Genomic DNA, 23,620 nt, shown 5'->3' on the forward strand with positions numbered 1-23,620 from the left:
GCCCTTCCAGCCGAATATTAATCTGCATAAAGCACGGATATTCTCTCTGTCAGTACAGAAATGACTTCACCCAAAGGTCTGAGTTTCCAGTGCATCCCGGCCAGGCTGCTTTGGGCCAGCTGGGAACCTTCTCTCTTGCGCGGGGGGGGGGGGGGGAAGGAGCCCCACAAACTTTGCTGCACGTCAACAAACCTCAAAGGGTTTGGCTGCATTTTGTTTATCTTTAGCCAAGGCCAGAATTATTTCCAGCTGCATAAATACCCCCGTTTAAGTGCTCCTGGGCTCTGATCCTGGGAAATCGCTGTTTAGAGTTAGGATTCCAAGAAGTCAGCATCAATCCCATTGAAACATGTTGCACCATCCCGAAGCCTAGCTCGGAGAGGTTTGTTTTTGAAAGGGCTGCGTCTTGCCAAGTTTGATGCAGCGAGTTCAGTGACTCTGACCCATTAGCCTTGTTGTCTCTAACGCTGGGAATGAAGTGCTGCGTCGGCGTATTCCGCCCACCGGAGGCAGTGAAGCGGCAGCGGCCATGGCGGTGCTGCTGTTCCTGGTGTCCCTGCTGGCCTCTCTCGGGGTGTCCGTTACCGCCAGTCCCCTTTTGGAGGCTCAGCTGCTGTCCCCCCGAGATGTGGCTCGTTCTGCGGTCGAGGCCTATAATCAAGAAACTGGAACGCAGGCAGTGTTCAGGCTGTTTAAGCTCAAAAGCTTCCACAAAACAGTAAGAAGGCGTTGGTTTTGGATTCTCCTTTTCCCCATAGACATTAGCCCATAGTGGGGGGGGGGGAAGAGATGGGGGCCGGGAGGGGGCGCTTTAAAGTGTATGTATAATAGCAGGAAGAACTCCAGGAACTGAACTGAGGCAGGAATGTAAGTGCTGAAGGTACAATGAGGAGTGCGATATAGGCAAGCCTATAAATCAAATCCTATATAAAGGCAGATTTCCTGCTGAATTCTCCCCAAAGCTTGTCTACATGGGAGCTGAACTGGTTTAGCGGAAGGTGTGAATTTCAGCCCGGAGGGGGGGCACTTATTTCAGTGTAGCTTTAAGTAGACCGGAAAGGGATTTAATCTAAATGGAAATAAGCCACCTTGAAATGGCAATGTCTCCATGTGGGTTTGCACCGCGTTCACCGAATTGGTTTCAAAATTCCCTTTAAACTGGTGCAACTTTCCCGTGGAGACTTAGTGACTCCTCTTCTCCTAGGGAACTAGGCTGCCCTCCTTCTCTAGCAAAGTGCTGGGCAAACCACTTCAGTGTGGCCCTGCTGGGCAGAGGCTTCTCAGGGCTCTGCATTCGCTCTCTCCTGAACTCCAGATCAAGGGGGCTGCAAATCCCGAAGGGGGCTGGAGGCCGGTGGGTCGAATGAGCCCTGGGAACCGCGCAAGTTGGCTGCTTCTGAGCAGCCTCCTGGTGTTCAGAAAGGATTTTTTGTTTGTTTGTTTTTAATGGGGACCTAGAGAACTCCAGAGATTCTGGAGCCACTGAAGTGGGGTGCACTTAGGGTGACCAGATAGCAAGCATGAAAAATCAGGACAGGGAGTGGGGGGTAATAGGAGCCTATATATTAAAAAAAAGCCCCAAATAGTGGGACTGTCCCTATAAAATCGGGACATCTGGTCACCCTAGGTGCACTTGATTCTTGGAATGGCTTTTTTGGTGCATCGAAGCAGGGTGGGGATCAAAACCAGCAGGCAGAGACCTCCCCCCTCCCCCCCCCAAACACAAAGCACTGTTGTGAGCAGGCTAAACAGCTGGTGGAGTCTGGAGGGAGGCTGCCCAGATCTGGGTGGGGGAGAGGCCAGCAGCAGGCAAGGCACCAGAAAAGAAGGGACACGGTATGTGGGAGCCACTGGTGGGGAAGGGAGCTGTAGCAAAAGGAAGAAAATGACCAATTCAAAACAGCCAGAGAGCACAGTAAGGCAAACACGATGAAGTGACAGGAATAGAGAAAGTGTCAGAGAGCTCAGGGCCCGTAAGCCAGAAGGGACAGGAGGGAAAATAGCCAACACATTCCAGCAGCTGCAGAGAAAGATTGCACAAGAGGATTGCTCAAGATCTGACTAAACCACTGCAGCACTTTTCCTCCAAACTCAGGGTTTACAGAGGATGGAAACTGACAAAGGGGACAGAGAACGGTGGGGGTTTATGTTCCAGAGCACTGTTTTTTTCCAATTCAGACTTCTGTTTATTTCACAAATGGAGGTTAGCTACAATGTGAGTTTAATTAAGATAATAGCTCATCTCCAGCAGATAACAGTAATTCACTGTGGAAGCCTGTGTCGTGGTTCCTGCTAAAATAACTCCTTCTGGTTTCCTTGTGATTCTTCCCCACTTAACTGATTTCTACTTGATCCCAACTAATTGAGATGAAACATAATTTGCCCTCTAGATTGCTGCTGCCTCGCCTTATCGCTTCAATTCAGAACACCCCCTACTGCTTGAAGTGCTCTCTTTACAAACGAGAGTTCTGAGAGTCAAGCTGGGGGCTTTCCTTCTTCCGTGTGACCTGTAACACAGATCCCGTAAGCCACCCTTTGGCCCTCTGTGCCACCCGCTCAAGCCCCAGGGGGTCCAAAAGGCTGGCCCAGATGTGGCCGAGTGGACCTTACGCATCCCGAGACCCCTCTGAGGAGGAGCAGACGGCCGCTCCCTCCCCCATTGGCTGTGTCAGGAGTAAGGAAGAGGTATTTCCGTCACAGCAGCCGTGACTCTGAAGGGGGGCGGGAGCTGTCGTTGTCACACAGACGCTCTTCAGCACAGAATTTTACTGTGTGTCTGACTCCTGTACGTACCATCCCTATTTTACAAATGCATAACCCAAGGCCCTGGCGTGAAACAGCCTCAGTCACAGCACGAGTGAAGGGGCTGGGGCGGGATCCGGGAGTCCTGAGTTCCAGGCCCTTGCTCTGCCTACCAGCCAATGCTGCCAGTGTAAACAGAGCTGCTTGGAAGTGCCAAACGTTTGCTTAGGTTTTGCACCCATTTCCTTTTGGGCCCGGTCAGCCTCTGCCAGCGTCCCTTTTTGCTGGTCGCGCCTACCCGCGGGCTGCTGCAGAACCGGCCTGGGAGAGGGGCCAGCAGAGCCGGGACTGAGAGGGGAAATGATAATGTGTGGGCAGGGGGACAGCCTCCTTCAGCGGTGAAATCTCTGTTACACCCTCTCTTGAATGTTGCTGTTTGACCAAGGGTTATTTTATCGGAGGAAACTCAAGTAAATCGACCCCCAGCCGCTGGAAGATGGGAGCAGTTACACTCCCAGCTAGAGCCACTCCCAGTTTTGGCAGGGCCCTATGTGAATCAGAATGAGCCAGGTGCCATCTGTTTCTTTCCCCATCTCTCCATCCCCACAACAATCCCCCTGCCCCAATGTGCCAGCTGCCTGTAAGTGCCCCTCCTGCTGCTGGCTGAAGTTCACCCCTGGGTAGAGACCTATGCACCATTTAAATCAGGGATGGGCAAACTACAGGCCGCATCCGGCCCCTCAGATGTTTTAATCTGGCCCTCGAGCTCCATGCGGCTCCTGGAAACAGCAGCAGCATCCCCTTCGCCGGCTCCTATGCATAGGGGTAGCCAGGGAGCTCCACACACTGCCCCCGCCCCAAGTGCTGTCCCCACAGCTCCCATTGGCCAGGAACCGCAGCCAATGGGAGATGAGGGGCAGTGCCTGCCACCTGGCCGCGCCTCTGCATAGGAGTTGGAGAGGGTACATGCTTCTGGGAGCTGCTTGAAGTAAGCACCACCTGGAGCATGCACCCTAAGCTTCCCCCCGTGCCCCAACCCCCTGTCCCTCTCCTGCCCTCTGAACCCCTTAGTCCCAGCCTGGAGCATCCTCCTGCACCCCAAGCCCTTCATCCCTGCCCCACCCCAGAGCCTGCACCCCAAGCCGGAGCCTGCACCCCCCCCAACATCCTGCCCCAGTCTGGAGCCCCCTCCCGCACCCTGAACTCTTCATTTCTGGCCCCACTCCAGAGCCCTCACCCCCTCCCGCACCCCAACCCCAATTCCATGAGCATTCATGACCCGCCATACGATTTCCAGACCCAGATGTGGCCCTCGGGCCCCCTGATTTAAATCCTCAAAATAGGTTCGGGCAGGACCCAAGTGGCACAGATGCCGGTGCGGGCCCTCAGCTCCCGGGTGAATTTCACCGTCGGTGGATGTCTTGCTGCTGCTCCCTAGCGTCTTCCACCAGTCTGTGTCGCTCTGTGGTGGCCTGGCCTGAGCCAGGTCCCAGCACATACCACAGAACACCAAGAGGTGCCGGGGGAGGAAGGGCAGCGAGCAGGGGCATGCCGAGGAGTTTGTGAGAGACTCGTTTTGGGCAGGCACGTTCTGTTCCCCCACCAAGACCTGGGCTCGAAGGCGCTCGCTCTCCCCCTGCCCCCGCCCATGGCTGGAGAGTTCTGTGCCCTTGATGATTATTTGGGGGGGGGAGCGTGTGCCCTTGCTTCTGACCCACTGTGACAGGAGTCAGGCAGGGCAACAGATGGGAAAGCAGGGATGGCTGGTGAACAAGGGGAGTCTCTATGCTACCACCTTGGCGTAAGAGCACGAGCGTGCACCATTAGACACGCGCCCAGGGATCAGTGCCTAATAGATGCCTGATTGCAAACAGGATGTGTGCACAAGTAGCTACTGGTCTCCTTAAAGCCCCCTGTGGGGTTGCCATGCTCCTCGAAAAGCAAGCGGCTTCCTTGACACGAGCAGGTGTAGCGGATGCCTGGGGAGCCCTGGCTCGTGCACGAGGCATCGCTTTGTGACGCCATTAAAAGATTTGTCCTTGTGCCTGTAGCAATTTGACTGGGGCACGCACTTCAGCATCAACTTCACCATCAAGGAGACGAACTGCCGGAAAAACGCGGCTAGCTACCGCCTCGAGGACTGCAGATATCGGCCAAACGGGGTAGGTGTGAAACACAGCTGCCAACTTTCACGCGGTAAATAAGCCCCCCGACTTTCACAATACGCCAAAACTCAAGCTAATCCCATTTCAAAACAAGCCAATCCCTGGCAACCCCAACACTCCATGCGACTAGATCCCCCCGGCGTGCAGTCTGGGACTGTGGTGGGCCCGCTGTGCACCCCTGACTATCCCCCCCCCCCCCCCCGCTTGCCCCTTGCCCCTGCTTCCCGGGAGCCGGGGGAAAAACAAAAAAAGCTACAAGCCAAAAACTAGCCAACCAGCAACTCCCAAGCCAATTAAGCCAAAACCAAGCCCAATTTGTGCGTTTTTCTGCCAGGTTTGGCATGTCTGTTGAAACTCCCCTTTCTCGCTAGGAGCTTTGCACCACTGGGACATAGTAGCTGCCAGCCTGGCTCAGACCCCTGGTCTGTCTAGTCCTGTCTCCTGCCTCCAGCAGTGGCAGGTGCCAGCTGATTCAGAGAAAGGTGCACAAAGCCCCCCAGTGGAAGTGTCCTCCTGACCCCCAGCAGAAATTGGCTTGAGCCCTGACGCATGAGGGTTCATATCCCTTCCAAAACTCATGTTTGTTTTTAATACTGTCTCTCTGGATATCCTCATTACCCATATAAATGTCTGATCCCTTTTTTGAATCCTGCTAAGCTCTTGGCCTCAGGGTTGTCTTGTGGCAGTGAGTTCCACAGGCTCTTGTGTGAGGGTAAAACAATGCATTTCCTTGTGCTGCCTTTTAAGTGTCATTGAATGTGCCCTTGCTTTTCTGTCATGGGGCTAGGAGAGAAAAGATCCCGATCGCCCCTCTGTACCATTCATTGTGTTCCAGTTTTCCCTGTTCTAGTTGGGGCGCCCTTGCTCATCTGAGCTAGACGTTTACACACACGGTATCATTGTGGCTGTTGCTATAACTCAGAAGGCTCTGAAGGTGAAAGGAGGGTTAAGTGCAGCCTCAGCCATGGAGTTTCACATCAATCTGCCACTCCTGCTGACCTGGCATTACATCACGCCTAGAGCTTTGCTAAACTCCTACAGATGAAATCGGGGCAGATCATCGAGTTTCAGGTTTCCCTGGGCACAGATCTGTTCCCAGTTGTCTGCACGCTGTCCAGCGCGCCTGGGTCACATGACAGGGGAATCGGGGACAAGCAGTGGGTTTTGTTGGATGGGAACTTCGGCAGGTTCAGCTGCATTTGATCAAATCAGAAGTTCAGAGGGAAAATCTGGGCACGGCCCCCTGCAAACCAAACCTGCCCATGCTTCACGTGGTTCCGGTCACGGCGAGATGTTCGTGCCTCACCACGTCCATCATGCCACATCCTGATGCACCTCCCCATTTTAGGAGGCCGGGGAGGTGTTTGCATGCCAGTGACTGCAGCTGTTGTATGTAAAACAGCCCTGTAAAGCGTTCTGCATGGCCAGGTGCCATCTTCATGTCTTGTTAAAACAACCTCAGAGGGGAAGTGTGTGGGGCTGGTACTGCCACACGATGGTGGGTCCAGGGCTTTGGCCCAAGCGGATTGATGTGGCATGGGAACACATCACTAGGAAGGTGGTGAAGCACTGGAATGGGTTATCTAGGGAGGTGATGGAATCTCCTTCCTTAGAGGTTTTTAAGGCTTGGCTTGACAAAGCCCTGGTTGGTCCTGCTTTGAGCAGGGGGTTGGACTAGATGATCTCCTGAGGTCTCTTCCAACCCTAATCTTCGATGATTCGCCCTCCCGGGCCCGTGTTCTTATTTGCACGCACAAGAGGGTCTTCTCCCCAGACTTCCTAGTCCTGCTGTTATTTTAGTAAGCAAGTGAATGTAGGGCTGGTGAGTTTCTTTGTACTATGGTGCAGTCTAGAGGCCCCAACCGAGATCAGGGCCCCAGTGTGCTAGGTGCTGTACATAAAGTAAGTCTCTGCCCCCAAGAGCTTGCAATGTAAGAAGCTAAGACAGAGAAAAGATAGCAGGGCAAACAGACAGAGAGAGGTCGTGACTGGCTCATGGTCACCCAGCCCAGCCGTGGCAGAAGAGAAGCCAGTTCTCTTGACCCTCTGCACATAGCGCCAACGAAGGAAGGAGGAAATTGGTGTCCAGCCCTCTTCAACCATTGGCTTGTGTCTGCAAGGTTGCCAGGGTAGGTTGCCAGGGGTAGGTGGTGTGGTTTTTTCTTTTTTTTCCCCCTTTTTGTGGTCATCTCTAGGGAACACGGCTGAATCCACTGGTGCTGCAGAACCTTTCTTTTGGGCATGTGTAGTTTGTATCCTCAATGGACAGTGGTGCTGAGCTGGGAGTGTATTCACTGTCAAAGCCGCCTGCCCTTTATCTTTGAGCTGTGGACTGTTTAGGATCCTGTATATCCTGGGGTAGTTAATAGGCCAAATCCCAACCACCAGATGCTTTTGAACAGACTCCAAAATCATTATTGTTGTTTTCTTCTCTGGAGTCTGGACTTTGACCGTACCTTGACCAAGGAATTTGGACCGTGACAAAAAAGAATTGACTAGCCCTGCTGTACTCCAACCTGACTCAGAACAACAGCCACCAGGGATTGTGTGGCATTGCCAGAGAATTACACCTGCCACAGAATTTAAAACAAGTGACGTGTTTAAGCCAGATGTTCCAGCCTCTCTAGTGGCCTCAAGAAGACGTTGCTTTGCAAAGGATCTATTGTCCCAAGCGACAAGGCATTCAAATCGCCAGTCACTGCAAGGAGTAAAATGATTTGAACCATCTTAAATGTTGTTGCAAAGAAATTAACAATTCAGGCAAGAAAGCGCCATCTCCAGCAGTGTGAGGTAGAACTAGGGTGACCAGATAGCAAGTGTGAAAAATCGGGACGGGGGTGTGGGTGTGGGTAATTGGCGACTATATAAGAAAAAGACTCAAGTATCAGGAGTGTCCCTATAAAATTGGGACATCTGGTCACCCTAGGGAGAACAGGACTCCAAAACCATAGTTCCCATTTTAATAAACAAAAAACCAGCATTGTCCCATTTGTGGTCAGATAATTTACATTCCTTAGATAATAAAACCAACTGCACAACAACCTTGGAAAATCAGCTTCTGAACAGGGGCTGAATTCCAAGGTGTTCGCTCTGTGAAATGGCTGCTTCAGCTGAGGTAGACATGGTCGCTATTGATCACGGTGAATATGGCGAAATAGTGGAAGGTAGAGCTTAGAACTGTTTCAGGGGAATAGTGGAGTGGTAAGGGAACGCTGCTAGAGCCGAGGTTGAGGACAGCAGAGGTGGGTAACATTTTTCTAAAGGAACTTTATTCACACAAATTTGGGATGAGTGAAACACTTTTTGATTTTGTGTTGAATTCACCAAATGGAGTCAGTCGGGGAAAAAAACAATTACAAAATATTTTGACTTTTTTAAATTTATGATCCTAAACAACCTTTTGGTTTGAATTTTACTTCATTTTTATTAAACCGGGTTAAAAACTGAAACAAAATGCTTCATTTGACCTGATGCACAATTTTTCTGATTCTTTTATTTCACCAAAAAATTTTTTAAAAAATTTGCTTTGGGACAACTCAGGAAAAAAACGGATTCGGCTGCTGAACTGACAAATCAGTGATTTGCACAACTCTAGAGATGAGCTCACTGTTTAACAGCCAGTGTTTCTAGTTCAGACATAATTCTTTACGGTACGTCTTCACTACCCGCCGTATCGGCGGGTAGCGATCGATTTTTCAGGGATCGATATATCGCGTCTCATCTAGATGCGATATATCGATCCCCGAACGCGCTCCTATCGATTCCGGAACTCCACCACCGCGAACAGCGGTGGCGGAGTCAACATGGAGAGCCCCGGACATCGATCCCGCGCCATGAGGACGGGTAAGTGATCAATATAAGATACTTCGACTTCAGCTACGTTATTCACGTAGCTGAAGTTGCGTATCTTATATCGATTTTCCCCCTTAGTGTAGACCAGCCCTTAGATTGTGAGGCCTGCTCTTTGGGGCAGGGACTGTCCTTTGCGATATGTCTGTCCAGCTCTTGGCACGATGGGGCCCTGACCTCAGTTAGGGTGTTCTGTATTAGTGTTATTTAGTATGTATTCACCATGATTATTACTGTCACTGGAGGCTTCCTCTGAGTTGAAAACAATTGCAAAACTGCACTTCCATGAAGCTTTGAAACGGGGCTCCTCAGATACCCTAATTGAAGTACTTCTCCTTTGCACTCTCCCCAGATAACAAGGGATTGTTCCGCCGACGTGTCAGTTCTTGACTTCGTACAAGAGGCACCTTTGACATCTGTGAAATGCACCCAGCAGGTGAGCTGTTACCTTTCTAGGTAGGCGCGCTCCATGGGGTCATGGAGCCAGGTACAATCTGCCCCCATGGTAATGAAGTTACGGTGGTTTGTGTTGTCCCTTGACTGTCCTTAGAGGAAACTGATACAGAACCAACACGGGTCAATGAGGGAATCATTCCATGTTTTCCTTGGCTGGCTATTGGTCATCTCATCCTTGGACAAACCCACATGGAAACTCTTCTTTAAACATATGGGGCCACCAGAAGGAGAAGGCCATGGCAGTCCCCATGGTTACGCATGGTGCTGCTAGGTCTAAGGCCTTCAGTGTGGGCCCAGGTAGAGTTGTGTAGCTGCATTGTGGGCCCACCAGGTGTCTGGATATTAGTCGCTCCCAAGACAGGTACCCATATTCTGCTCTCAATCTGCAGCTCCTGTGGGCATCAGTGGAAGTTGCTCACGAACTCTGATGGCAGCACATGTCCCTCTGGAACTGGGGTTTCCTTTCTCTGGTGCGAGAAGGGAGGGAAATGCAGGAATGAGTCACCATAGGCTCCTCCGTCCTTCACTCTGACCATGGCTGGAAGGGGTAGAATCAGGGTTAAGATGAATGACCCTGTCCAGTTTTCAGAGAGGTGGCTGCAGCCCCAGAGGTGAGGCCAGGGATAGAATTGGTTTCAATCCAGGACCCATTCAGGATTGGGCAAGGGCATGGGAAATTATTTGCCATTCATTCCAGCAGGAGGCAATCATGAGCTAACTGGGGAGATGGATGGTTTGGTTGAAGACTATGAAATAGAAACTGGACTTTGGGGAGGAAATATTGACCCTTCTGATCCCTTCGAATTCCAGCAGGCGAAAAAACCCAGCAAGAAACCAAAACCCAAAGCCCAGACCGTCCCTAAAGTGACTGTAGAGTACTTCCCGTCGTCTTTCTCTACCGCGGCCCTGACAAAACCAGAAGACTGAAGCACAGTCTGCCTGACGTCGAATTAGCGTGCTGCCATCGTCTTCAAACGGCCTGTTTGCTTTCCTGCCACGCCACCATCTCAGCCGACAGATAATCTGAGAGCTTTTGGGTCCGTGTTATTCTTGGCTAGTCTCTGTCACTGGTTTTCCTTGCTTTGCTTTGGGATGGCTGAGAGGCAGGCGTGAAAAAGCCCTTGCAAAATGGGGGAAGCCTTTTCAGTTTTATATTCTCTGCTAAGCTGCAACAAGGACTGAAATGTGTGGCCGAGTTGTCCCTCGCTTGCAGACCTCACACACGTTATATCCATCCCCTCCGGCTCCCTGCCAGGTTCCCTTCCAGAGACGGCCGTTCTCACAGGGCCTCCTCTGCTTGAGTTGCATTTTGGTGCCTTCATTTTCAGGTGCCAAATCTGAGATCCTTTAATGGGGCCTGATTTTCTGCAGGTGCTGAGCAGCTGCCTTCTGGAAGCCAGGCCTGTTTTAATTGCTCGACACTTTTGAAAATCTTGGCCTTAATTGAATTCTGAGCCTGTGACTAAAGGGGTGACACGTGAGATTGCTGGGAAGAGATGGAGCTTCATGTGAGGTGCACCAGTCCTACCAAAGGCTCCAGTCACAAGGTAGGGATCCCGGTGATGGTTACTCCCACGGTTACTGGCCAACTCTCGCAGTCTTATTGCAAGTGTCATGACAGCTGGTGCTTTTCTTACAGACCCAGCTCCTGGAGTCATGTGATGATGTGAGAATCGGGGCTTTTCATTTTAAATCTATAAAAGCAGGTTTCTAGCCCTTGTGGGTGGGAGAAAAAAGCTTGAAATCGTGGTGCCCTGAGGCTCAGAAATCAAAAGGCTAATAAAAGAACTGCAAGGACAGTAGCTTTAAAACCTTGTGATTTGCCAAGTCCATTTCATGATTGTCAGGACCCTTGACCTATGGTTTTGGATCGCTTGGGGCTGGCAATAGGGAGTCAAGGATTTCCTCAGGTGCCACTCCTCGATGATAAGCAGAGGGGAAACGCAAGGCACAATCTTGCAGGGCCAGAGGCTCTGCAGGGAAGGGCCGTGCTGCATGGAGCTGTCCTGACGGGAAGGCTGAGGGGAATAGGCAGAGCCAGAAATACTTGTGTGAGGAGCTGAGCAGAACTTCATTCCAATAAGACTGAAACCACCTGCTGTGGTTTCTCCTGCTGCCCCAGTAACTCCCCATGGCCGGGCCGCCTTCTCTGACAGCCCTTTCCAGCTTTGCTTTGCCCCGAGGCTCCTTTGGACTGGGCTCCTCTGGCTGTCCAACAGCTTAATCCGTCAAGGGGGAAAGGCTTCCAGTCAGGTTGAAGGGCTCAATCTCCCTCCTCCTCTGCCCCACACCCTTGCTGCTACTCCGGCATATGCTACTGGCTACATACGGTCCCAGGTCCGCTTCTCTGGCCTCGCACCTGCTGGAGTGGGGCTGCTGGTCCATGCGGAGCTATAGCAAACAGTGCCACCTAGTGCTCTACTTTGGAACTGCCCTCCCCTTGTAACACTTTCCTTTGTCAGCAAAACACTCAATGTAACACTATTTTTAAGCCTGCTTCTGCGCAATCTCACAATCCTCTATAGAAATAAGCACCAATTCTTATTTAATCAATTGCATTCCTTGATCATAGCATATAATCAGCCCCGAGTTTCCCCCCAGAGAATGTAATCGCTGCCGATATTGAAGATCCAGGGCAAAATTTTCAAAAGCGTCCCAGTCCCATTTTCAAGAGACTTAGGAGTCTAAGACTTGGTGTCAGTCACTGAGACTTGGGCTCCTAAGTGGCTTAGGCGCTGTTGAAAATTTGCCCCCATCTGTGTCTTGTCTGATTTAATGTATTGCAAAAAGCATTCCCGGTGTTTGTGTTGGGGGCAGCTTTGTGTTGTAATAAAGATATCGGCTACGTTGTGTGTGTGATCAGCTGTGAGCTGTAATAGCCTGGTGACTTGCACCCTCACCAACACCCCTTTGGTTACGCTCGTGTGTGCTCACCAACGCACCTTTGGTTACGCTCGTGTGTGCTCACCAACGCACCTTTGGTTACGCTCGTGTGTGCTCACCAACGCACCTTGTCTTTTCCCTTTCAAAGAGGATGGGCCTCCTTTTTCTTTGCTGCAGCGCGTGCACCGGTCTAATCAGCAACTCCATTGCCCTTAGCTTAGCAGGAGAGCTCCTAGCCGCTAGCAACCTCGGTGAGGGTGAGGAATGGAGACCTATCCTGTCTAGTGTTTTTCATTTGCTAATACGGACAGGTGCCTTCCTTAGGTTCAAATCCTCACCTGGGTGTGTCATCTATCCCTCCCCAGCACAGACGGGAAAGCCACAGCTCGGTGCTGCGATGTAAAGAGACAACGGCAAATACATTACAAATTAAAATGCCACTGTCCTTTATTGTAACAAGCATAACGAACCACGTGGTACGATGAGATTGCCTCCAGTGGCATATAGCTGATCTGCGACTGAAAATAGTAGCAAATATCAGGGCCGGCTCCAGGTTTTTTGCAGTCTCAAGCAAAAAAAAAAAAAAAAAAAAGGGGGGGTGCCGCCACTGAAACGCATCCCGGAGTGCCGCCCCTTGAAAAGTACCGTCCCAAGCACATGCTTGGAACGCTGGTGCCTAGAGCCGGCAATGGCAAATATCTCCAATGGCCGGAGACGGGACACTAGAGGGGGAGGCCTCTGAGTTACTCCAGAGAATTATTTCTCAGGTGGCTGGTGTGACACTGCAACCCATATTCTTCGCAGCGATATTATGATAATAGGATTATGACATAATTATAATGCATTTTATGCAAGATAAGTCATGTGAGATGTCATTGAAAAAGTTATGATTTGCTGAATATAATTATCCTGTTTGTATGTGTGGATCATTTTTGACTATGGCACTAGTCTCTTCACGGCCGGTCCTGTCTTTTACTTGGTGTGTGAACAGGCCCAGTCCAATGAGACCTGGATCCTGAATGGGGCCTCTGGGAGTGACCTTACTAGTAATTAATGAGTGTTTAGATTGAAATCAAAAGCCCCAGGACTGTGTCTTGTCCTCATCTGGAAAGTGCAATATCCTCCTGTGTCAGTAACAGGGGATGGGATCCTGGGTAAGTTCACCCTGTCTGGTGTTCCTCAGAGAGGCTGACAGGGAGCCTTGCACTGCCCCAGCAATGTTCCTGGGAGAGTGATTCATTGCACAACAGCAAACCAGCCCAAATTCTTAGCATGCCTGACTGGAGGCATTGCCTTCCCAGTGCTGGTTGCTGCTGTTTCCAGCTCATCTGTACCTCCCCTGCTGGGATCCTCCCACCCAGGTCTCCACTGGGACACCTGCATCAGCCCTGCTCACTGCATCTCACCACAGCTGGCATCATTCAGACAAGCCCCCATGCCAGGAAAGAGGCTGAGCCCACAGGCAGTGTCTGATGCTGGCTCGGAGACCGGCTCAAATGTCAGTGAGCTAGTTTCGCTTGGAGCAGCACTAGGTGACCTGGGAGGTCCGCACAGCGTTTAGTTCCAGCATGTCGAACAGCTGAGTACCAATGAGCTCTGAAGCCCCCTGCTATGGAGGAAAGGCAGACTAGACCAGTGCTGGTGGCTCTTGGAAGGCAGCACGGTCCAGGGGATAGAGCGCTGGACTAGTAGCCAGAGAAACTGGAGTCTGTTACCGGCTCAGCTACTGATCTTCTCTCTGCCTCTGTTTCCCCTCCAGCCCTTTGTCTTCTGTAGACTGTAAGCTCTTCTGGGCAGGGACTCTTACTATGTGTCTGTACAGCACCTACCACCATGGGACACTGTTCTTGGTTGGGGCCTCTCAGGGCCCCAGAGGAGAACAACATCGTGCTGCATCCAAAAGGCTTTACGCCAGCACTGCCATCACTGGGTGTTTTTCAGGCCATCCCAGGAGCACTGAGCCAAGTACTCTGGATGCTGCCGACTCCAGACTCTCGCGAGGGCCTGTCTCCCCTCACTCCCATCCCATTCCGTATCTGTTATAAGAAACACGGCCACAAGGGGGCAGCCAAGCCCCGGGCTGGAGTGAATCCTCTGTGGTGTCCATGAGAGATGGGGATTACAGATTATCATGCTGTGAAATCAATCCTGCCGGCCCGGGGTTCTCTTCCTGCCTCTTGCTCCTTTCCCTGGAGGCAATGGGGGCTCTGCATTTCCATCTTCCAAGTGCTGGGTCCATGGCCCAGGCCGGTGTCCAATCCATGTGGCCCGTTCATAGAATATCCGGGTTGGAAGGGACCTCAGGAGGTATCTAGTCCCACCCCCTGCTCAAAGCAGGACCAATCCCAACTAAATCATCCCAGCCAGGGCTTTGTCAAGCCTGACCTTAAAAACCTCTAAGGAAGGAGATTCCACCACCTCCCTAGGTAACCCATTCCAGTGCTTCACCACCCTACTAGTGAAATAGTGTTTCCTAATATCCAACCTAGACCTCTCTCACTGCAACTTGAGACCATTACTCCTTGTTCTGTCATCTGCCAGCACTGAGAACAGTCTAGATCCATCCTCTTTGGAACCCCCCTTCAGGTATTTAAAAGCAGCTATCAACCCCCCCCCTCATTCTTCTCTTCTGCAGACTAAACAATCCCAGTTCCCTCAGCCTCTCCTCATAAGTCATGTGCTCCAGCCCCCTAATGATTTTTGTTGCCCTCCGCTGGACTCTTTCCAATTTTTCCACATCCTTCTTGTAGTGTGGGGCCCCAAACTGGACACAGTTCTCCAGATGAGGCCTCACCAATGCCCAATAGAGAGGAATGATCTCGTCCCTCGATCTGCTGGCAATGCCCCTACTTATACAGTCTGTTCTCCAAAGAGGGGTTGGCCGTCCTTTGATGCGGAGCTGCCTAGAAGGCACAATGGGGGGCCGAGAGCCTGGATCACTTTCAGAGGGGCCTTCAGACAGGGATTAAACTCATCAGGGAGCTCCCCTTAGCTGCCCCCCCCAGCTCCCAATCCCCTTTGGCTGGGCCAGCGCAAGCTGTTCCCCCCTCACCCCCGTTTCACTCCGCTCATCCCAGCTGGTGGGACTCCCTTTGCACACCTCCACTGAGCTCTGATGTGAGGGGGCAGCATGTGCTGGGAACCAGACCTTCGACTGCTGCCTTCAGAGCCCTATGACCCCAGGCAGGCGGGGAGAGTCATTCGGCCTGACGGCGGCTGAGCCTGCGGGGAGAGAGGGGCCAGTCTGAGGCCTGGGGCAATGACAGGTCAGTGATGGAGGGCCAGTCACAGACCCACCCTCAAAGGCAGCCTCTGGAACGCCAGTATTAACATGCCAAAAGGAGGGAGCCTCCCCCTGTACCACCACCCCAATTAGGAGTCAGTTTGCAGACCCGTGGCTCCTCCAGCCTTTAGGAAAGGAAGGCTGGTCTTGGGGGTAAGGCAAACAGCTGGGAATCAGGAGGTCTAGGTCCCAGATTCCCTGTCTGGCCTGGGGCCTCAGCTCCCGCTCTGTAAACTGGGGCTAATGATGCCTCCTTTCCCCCACCCTTGTGTGTCTCAGCCATTCAGCCTGTCAGTTCTTCTGAGCAGGGCCAGTTGCTCACACTGGGTTTGTACAGCACCTAGCGCCTTGGGGCCCTGACGTCGCTGGAGGCCTCTGGGTGCAAAAGCAGCACAAGTAACTAACAACCATCCTCCAGCCCCCCAGCCCCTGGTGCGCTCCCCCACAGCCCCAATCCCCGCCCCAGCTCTCCCTCAACCCCTCTCCAGCCTCCATCAGTCCAGCCCTAGGCTCTCCCAGCCCTGACCCCGCTTCCCTGATCCACCCCCCAGCCTGGGTTCAGGCCCCCACAAGCCCTCCCCCAGCTCCGCCCCTCAGACCCCTTCAGCTGCTCCAATTCCGTGATCCAGACCCCCTGAGCTCCACTCGTCCCCTTCCCCAGCCTGAGCAGCTCCAGCCCCCCCAGTTCTGCTCCCGCTGCCCTCCCTGTCCCCCTCTGGCTCCAATCTAGTTCCCCCTCCTCTATTCCACCCCCCACCCCATACAAAGGGGCCAATGCTTTTACCTTGTATTTCATCTCTAGGGGCCCCCATGTCCCCTGTCTCTGCCTGCTGTGCCCCCCGTGTGTCCCCAGCGCTGCAATGCCACCATGCCTCCCCCGTGTGTCCTTGCTGGCTGCTCATGCCTGGAGCCACTCCAGACAGAGCTGCCCCACCCATCCTAGCCACCCCCTTTGCCCTGCAGGGCTGGCGGATCCTGCTCTCCTCTGGGGCCCCTCTCCACTGCGGAGCATTGTGGCTCAACTTCTGGGGGGCTGGTAGTGGCAGGAACACGTGGGCTAGATCCAGGAGCCCTCCATGGCCAGCAGCCCCCTGCAGCATCAGCACAGAAAGCCCCTCCTCCCCCCAGATCACCGGACGCCTGGGTTCTATCTATCTATGCTCTGGTTACACCTTCAGGCAGTGGGTATACAGGCTTCCAGATGCCTGAGTCCTATCCACTCGTACCTGTCAGGGGTGCAATCCCCAGAGACCTCCAGCCTGGGACTCCTGCATTTGAAATCATACCGTGGTTGGGCCCCCATAACTTTGTGGGCCCTGGACTGGCTGGTTGCCCCACTGGAGCTGCAGTGATGGAAGCCAGAGGCGCCCACAGTCCATGTCACTAATCTGGGTGAGCCCAGGGTACGGGCCTCTTACGTTGGCTCTGCCCACGTGCTGGGCTTCGCGCGGTGACTCAGCTCCCTGCTGGGCTTGAAGTCCAGATGCTAAAGCCATTCCAGCCCTCCTTGGCAATGGGCCGGGGGAGAGGGGCATCTTGGTGCCTAACGGGGGCTTTTCACTGACCGCAAGCACAGGTGGGGGCAGCGTGGGAAGGTGAGGGGTGAGGGGACGTGTGCGGGCGCGCAGGAAACGTGGACAACCATACGGCTCTGCGAACAGCCATTTATTGTACAGAGAAGCCCTGGCAGATGCAATTGGACTAAGGGGGTAGCTAGGCCGTGAGGAAAAGTGCAATCCCTGGGGCGGTTCCGACTTGCGCCTTGATTCCTGGTGAGCTTCCAGCGTGGGGCACGGGCAGGTCTGCCAAGCTTGCGTTCCCCTCCTCGATCTCTGGATTAACCCCGCTTGCGGAAGAAGGAAATGCCGTGACCGAGGATTTTTGCGCCTAAGCGCACAAGGGGCCACCACCTGGTGACGCGAACGGGCTGTATGGGCGGGGGGGGAAGATGTGTGTTAGTGTCTCCACGGAGACCCACCTGGCTTCTACTGGTGTTTGTGCAACTTCATCATCTGCACCTTGCCAAATCTCTGAGGGCTGGTTTGGAGGGCCGGGGGAGAGGCCTATTCTAACACGCTTTGTGCAGCCGCTTCTGGGGAGCGGCGTCTGAGACCGGAGCTAGACCACGAGGAGCTGGGAATGGCCAGGAAAGGATGGCTGGAATTCTGCGTCCCGGGAGAAGCGTCTGCCATAGCAGCTGGGGGTCTTGCTGGGCACGTGGGGAAGGGGCTCGCTTTCAGGAGGACAGCTCTCTTGGCTGCTGGATGACACCACACTAATGGGGTCTGTGCCAGGGAGGAACTGGGATTCCCAGCTGGAGGGTTGATGTTCTGAGGAAACCCTTTCATATGGGGATCCAAATCACGTACTACTGTCTCTCCGGGTCTGAAACAAAGCTCACTGAATTCAATGGAAAGACTGTCATGGGCTTCACTTGATGTCTGGATGAGGCCCTACGACTTTGACTGAGGGTTGGCCCATCCCAGCCAAGGTAGATCCTTTTGTGGGAGAGACCGGGAAGCCAACCTGGGGCCTAATGTCTGTAGCGTGAGGTTAAGGGCATCTTCTGCTGAAACCCAGACACTCATTTTGTTAGACCCGGCCGTGCAGTGACAAAGACCCATCTTGGACATCCGCCTTCCCTGGGGTGTCTTGGTCCCATGTAGGGGGAGGATTTGACTCCTCTCTCTGTTTGGCAGAGGTGGGTTTGCAGGTGAATGCACCCAAAGCAGAAGGAGATGCCCCAGTGGCATTTTCACCCTGGGGAGATGCTGCCCCAGCCCCTCTTGTTCAGGGTATAAGTTCTCCCCTCCCTCGCCCCCCGAATCACCGGGTTGAGCAGCTCACCTGCGCAGGGGCGACGTCACAGGTGATCGCGACGACAGGGCATGTTTCCTGGGTGGAGACGTGTCCTGAGCAGTCTCTGACCAGCTGCAAGGAAGGGAGAGGAGGGGACAATAGCTTCCAGTCTGTCGAAACGGCACTTGGGGAGGTGTGGCTGCAGCTCCCGTAGGGACAGCCCAGCTCACTTTGATCTAGGTAGACTGAGGGCTGGTCTACACTGCAAATTTACAGCGGCGTAGCTACGTCTCTCAGGGTAACGCCGCACCCCTGAGAGATGTATCTGTGCCCACCTAGCCCTCCGTGCAGACAGCGCTAGGTCGAGGGAAGAATTCTTCCCTCCACCTACCTGGGGTGGTGGATTATCGACAGCGACAGGAGAACCCTCCCCGTCACTGCTGTCCCCTGAAGCATTGCAGCAGCTCAGGTGACTTCCGCAGGTGGGCTGAGGTCAGATCTACGCGTTCCTGGATGCCTGCTCCTAGATGCAGGGGGTTTCCATGGTGGGAGAGGAGGGTCTTGTTTCTGCTCATCTCTTTTACTATTTCTTGTGCGAAAAGCAGAAAGAAGTAGGGGGTGCTTCTTTCGGCTTGTAGCACATGGTGCAGTAACTCAAAACAGATCCGTTTAGCAGAAAAAAACAGTCTCCTCTTCTCTCCTGATGGACCCCACCCGCCCCGACCGCTCACATCTGGAAGCAGGTGTTCAGGCAGGTATGGATCAGACTTCACCCCTCCTGTAGTGCTAAATCGCTGAATCTGTGTCTTGCCACTGTAAGGTGACCAGATGTCCCAATTTTATAGGGCCAGCCCTGATAATTTGGGGCTTTTTCTTATATTGGCGCCAATTACCTCCCACCCCTATCCCAATTTTTCACACTTTCTATCTGGTCACCCTGTGTCACTGCCTTGTCCACTAGACCGTGCAGCCGCTGCAGTTTGAGGTGAAATCTGGTCAGCAGCTGGCACCACTTACTGACTTCTTTAATATGTTTCTATTTGATCTTCCCTGGATCCTTCCCTTTGTTCTGATATTCACTCAGTCTGGGGGCTGTTGGAGACATTCAGGGAAGTTAGGAACGGTGGGTCTGTGGTGTTGTGCTTTTTTCCCCAGAGGCGCTGAGCTCATATTGACTTCGACTGGGGCTTCAAGTGGGCGCTCGCCACCTCTGAAAGTCAAAAGCTTAGTTAGGAGCCTAACGATGAATGGCAGGTGCCTAACTTCAGGCGTCTACGTGCCTGAAGCTGAGCGCCCCAAAGCAAGATGCTGTTTTTGAAATTCTGGCTGTGAAATTGTTTGCTGAAACTTAGGAGTCTGCATCCCTCCCTTCAGCTGAAACAGACACACACATATCCCAGAGGGCAGAGGTGGCAGAGAACCAGTACGTCACTCGCTCCATTTCCCCGTCATTTGTTCTCCGCAGGAATTTTCCTAACCCTCTGTTCTGCCCCGTTTTCAGAATCCCTAGTACCAGCACGTCCATCTCTTGTCTTGGGTCACAGCCCTAAACACTGTGCCACACATTTTTTCCTGATCGTCAGTGTAATTTGTCCCCCTGCTAGGGCTGGTGGGTTGACAGACCTGAGTGAAGCTGAGCACAGATCTTTCTTAGTTGTGAGTATGACACTGGCAGAGGTGCTGGAACTAGGGGTGCTGGGGTGGGGGGGTTGCTGTTCCCCCAGTTCAAAATGGTTTCCATTATATGCAGGGGTTACACAGTTTGGTTCAATGGCTGTCAGCACCCCCACAATACAAATTGTTCCAGCCCCCCTGGACACAGGGCTAAGTTCATTGCTGGAACAAGCAAAAGGAACCTGCAGCTTCATTTACAGCAGTGAATCTGGCTCAGCAGGTTCTGTGACGACACATTGGATCATTATAGTTCATAACATCACAGTGTAAAGCCAAAGGCAGTAAAAGCCTGTCAGGTGACCACTGTAGCCCCCAGGGACTCAGGAGAGCTTGTTGCTCATCACGGCAGAGGTGCGCTAAACAAGAGAACATGGCACTGTCTCCACCCCCAGAGCTGTTCCTTACCCCATTCTCTCTGAAGGCGCATTGCTCCACAGCGGCTTTGTCTGACGCCAGGCACGTGGTCTCCATGATGGTGAAGTTCAGCTGAAGAATATTCGATATGGTGCCCTGGGCCTAAGAGAGAACCAGTAAAGGAATGAGAGAACCTTCTCGTGGTGAGTAGCTTCACGCTGGGCTCCACCACTGCGTTTGTTTAGCAGCTGATGACATGTACCAATGCAGCCTGAGCCTTTGGGACCAGACCTTGGTACCCTTAAACGAGCAGTCCCACTGAAACCCTTGGTATGAAGCAAGGTATGATGTGGCGGATGGAGGTAGGGGATCGCCTCGTGTCAATGTTCTGCAGTGAGCTCACTTGTGAGAATTTCCATGGTGGATCAGACCAGTTAGCCAGCTACTCTGGTCTCCTGTCTCCAACATTGGTCAGTACCAGACACTTTGGAGGAAGGGATCAAAGTCCCCTACTGGACAATTACAGAATAACCTGCCATAGGGGAAGGGAGTCCATAACTTCCAGCAGGTAGTGGTTGTACCCTTTATATGATTTTACCCCAATTTATATAACTCATGTTGTTCCCATTCTGTATGTCTGTGTCTAATCCTTAGCTCAGATGTGATGTGGTAAATCAGTGTTTCTCAAACTGGGGTCGCTGCTTGTGTAGGGAAAGCCCCTGGCGGGCTGGGCCGGTTTGTTTACCTGCCTCGTCCGCACATCCAGCTGATCACGGCTCCCACTGGCCGCGGTTTGCTGCTGCAGGCCAATGGGGGCTGCTGGAAGCGGTGGCCAGTAAGTCCCTCAGGCCGCGCCGCTTCCAGCAGCTCCCATTGACCTGCGAACTGCAGCCAGTGGGAGCCACAACTGGCCGGACCTGCCAGGGGCTTTCCCTACACAAGCAGCGACCCCAGTTTGAGAAACACTGTGGTAAATGCATATTGAAGCAATCCAACGGTATTCATTAGTGTGGGGTGAATGTTGCATTTACTTTAGATGTAGCTCTAAGGATTTGGTAGGACAGCACTGCACCATTCAGCCAGCTTTGAATATTTCAGTAATGCTGTATGTACAATGTCTACATGAGTGCAGTGTGTCAGGCTAATCCTGTGCCACCAGCACCCCCACCACCACGGCCGGCCATGGTTAACCCTTCTGAAATGCATTTTTATTTCAGTGTCTTTTGTTTTGGGGATAGGAAGCAATCCCAGCTTTGTTAATGCCTAATAAGCTGGGGTTTATTCCTGGCTGTGCCACTGGCCCACTGGGCAAGTCATGTCCCTGCTCTGTGCCTCAGTTTCCCCATTTGTAAAATGGGGACGATGTTACTGGCCTCCTTTGAGAGCTACTGATGCAAAGCGCTAGATAAGAGCTGGATATTCTTACTGAGGACAGGCTGCTGAGTGGAGCGGGACTGGTTGCCCTTAGGAGGTTGCTGTTGAGTTGTACATTTGGGGGAGTGTGAAGTCTCGAAGTTGAGAGGATCGTCACTGTTGTTAGCGTCTAACAGCCTCCTCTAAGGCGGGGGGCCCATTGAGCTAATCCCTGTGCGCGCACATAGTGAGAAACAAACAGAGATTTCTGCCCCAAGGAGTTTATCATCTAACTACACAAGGCAGCTGAAGGATGGGACAGGCCCAAGGTCACCCTGCAGGTCAGTGGCAGAGCCAGGTTTAGGATCCAGGCGCCCCCAGTTCCAATCCTGTGCATCAGCCACCGGCCCACCCTGCCTCTCAGTGTTAGAACAGTGAAAGGTCAGTGGGTCTGATCCAACCCCCACTGGAGTCTATTTCATGGGCTATGGAGCAGGCGCTGAGTGACCCGGGCGAGAGGTGACGGGGGCCCAGGGTCAGGGAGAATCGTGTATCCCTGAGTATGTGCCTGGGTTTCAAACAGCAGCTAACGAAGGGAGCCCTTCAGTACTCACCACTTCAGGCGGAGGGGTGGATGTAAGGAGGCGGAAGGCATATTTCACCGTTGGCCCTTGGTTGTAGAAGTCGATGGCCTGGGCAATGGCCTTCTCGTAGGGCTGAGGGGTCTTCACGGGGAGGGCGGCGGCCACGGTGACCAGCAGCAGCAGGACCGCCCAGCAGCTCGCCATCCTTGGTCCTCTTTGTTTCAAGGGAAGGTGGGAGTGCAGTGCCTGGGCGCTTTATATACGCTGCCTCTTCAGCAGCTTTGTGCAAAGGGGGATGATTGGCTCATTCATTCTGTGCGCAGCTCTTCCTCAAAGCTGTGGCTTCCCCCTTCTCCCACGGGAACGCGTTGTCAGCCAGTGAGCCAGTGCCTGCAAAGAGAGGGGCTTCGAAACCTCGCCCTGTAGCTCTCAGTGCGATAAGGGGAGCCAAAAAACCAACAGAGGGGACAAAACCCACTCCCCCACCCCGCAGCGGCAACCAGAAAACGGACAGCCTCTCACAGCTTGAGCTGCGTCCATTACAAATAACATGGCAAGACAGAGGAGCAGAGGTGACCGGCTTGTACTTGCTAACAGTCACTATTCTAATCACGTTCACTGGCATATAAGAATAGCTGTCTGAGGGCCTGTCTACACGACAGCTGCTGAGTGGTGCCGCTGTAAGACTGTAGTATGGACGCTTCCTACCTTGATGGAAGGGGGGTTTTCTGTCTATGTAGTTGAACCACCTCGCTGAGAGGTGGCAGCTATGTTGATGGAAGGATTCTTCCCTTGACCCAGCCACGTCTGCACCGGGGGTGAGGCTGACCTAACTACACCACTCAGGGAAGGAATTGTTCACAGCTCTGCGTGACATAATCTAATTTTTAAGTGTAGACCAAGCCTAGCAGGGGCGGCTCCAGGCACCAGCACACCAAGCGTGTGCCTGGGGCGGCAAGCCGCGGGCGGCGCTCTGTCGGTCGCCGTGAGGGCGGCAGGCAGGGTGCCTTCGGCAGCATGCCTGTGGAGGGTCCGCTGGTCCCGAAGCTTCGGCGGACCTCCCGCAGGCGTGCCGCCGAATCCGCGGGACCGGGGACCTCCCGCAGGCGTGCCGCCGAATCCGCGGGACCGGGGACCTCCCGCAGGCGTGCCACCAAATCCGCAGGACCGGGGACCTCCCGCAGGCGTGCCGCCGAATCCGCGGGACCGGGGACCTCCCGCAGGCATGCCACCAAATCCGCAGGACCGGGGACCTCCCGCAGGCGTGCCACCAAATCCGCAGGACCGGGGACCTCCCGCAGGCGTGCCGCCGAATCCGCGGGACCGGGGACCTCCCGCAGGCATACCACCAAATCCGCAGGACCGGGGACCTCCCACAGGCAAGCCGCTGAAGGCAGCCTGCCTGCCGTGCTTGGGGCAGCAAAATACCTAGAGCCGCCCCTGCTAACTAGAGACCAGCAAAGAAATTGGATGCCTAG

General features: G+C 53.4%; 2 protein-coding genes across 3 annotated transcripts; one reads left to right on the forward strand and one right to left on the reverse strand.

Annotated features, from left to right (window-relative positions):
• Positions 1 to 453: 453 nt before the first annotated feature.
• Positions 454 to 12,062, forward strand: LOC123363632 (cathelicidin-2-like). Of its 2 annotated transcripts, none has more exons than XM_045004816.1 (4): positions 454 to 718; positions 4,794 to 4,904; positions 9,109 to 9,192; positions 10,026 to 12,062. In XM_045004816.1, exons 1-4 carry the CDS (start codon positions 530 to 532, stop codon positions 10,137 to 10,139), a joined length of 498 nt encoding a protein of 165 aa, XP_044860751.1. In that variant the 5' UTR covers positions 454 to 529; the 3' UTR covers positions 10,140 to 12,062. The 2 variants fall into 2 exon arrangements, with proteins under 2 accessions (XP_044860751.1, XP_044860750.1); XM_045004815.1 differs by having other exon boundaries at positions 481 to 718; positions 10,023 to 12,062.
• Positions 12,063 to 17,090: 5,028 nt separating this feature from the next.
• Positions 17,091 to 22,529, reverse strand: LOC123364452 (cathelicidin-3-like). The gene is made up of 4 exons (XM_045006608.1): positions 22,173 to 22,529; positions 20,257 to 20,367; positions 18,226 to 18,309; positions 17,091 to 17,305 (listed from the first exon to the last, which is right to left on the reverse strand). Exons 1-4 carry the CDS (start codon positions 22,344 to 22,346, stop codon positions 17,216 to 17,218), a joined length of 459 nt encoding a protein of 152 aa, XP_044862543.1. The 5' UTR covers positions 22,347 to 22,529; the 3' UTR covers positions 17,091 to 17,215.
• Positions 22,530 to 23,620: the final 1,091 nt, after the last annotated feature.

This window comes from Mauremys mutica, chromosome 2 (assembly GCF_020497125.1).
Source record: "Mauremys mutica isolate MM-2020 ecotype Southern chromosome 2, ASM2049712v1, whole genome shotgun sequence".
Taxonomy (NCBI): domain Eukaryota; kingdom Metazoa; phylum Chordata; order Testudines; family Geoemydidae; genus Mauremys; species Mauremys mutica.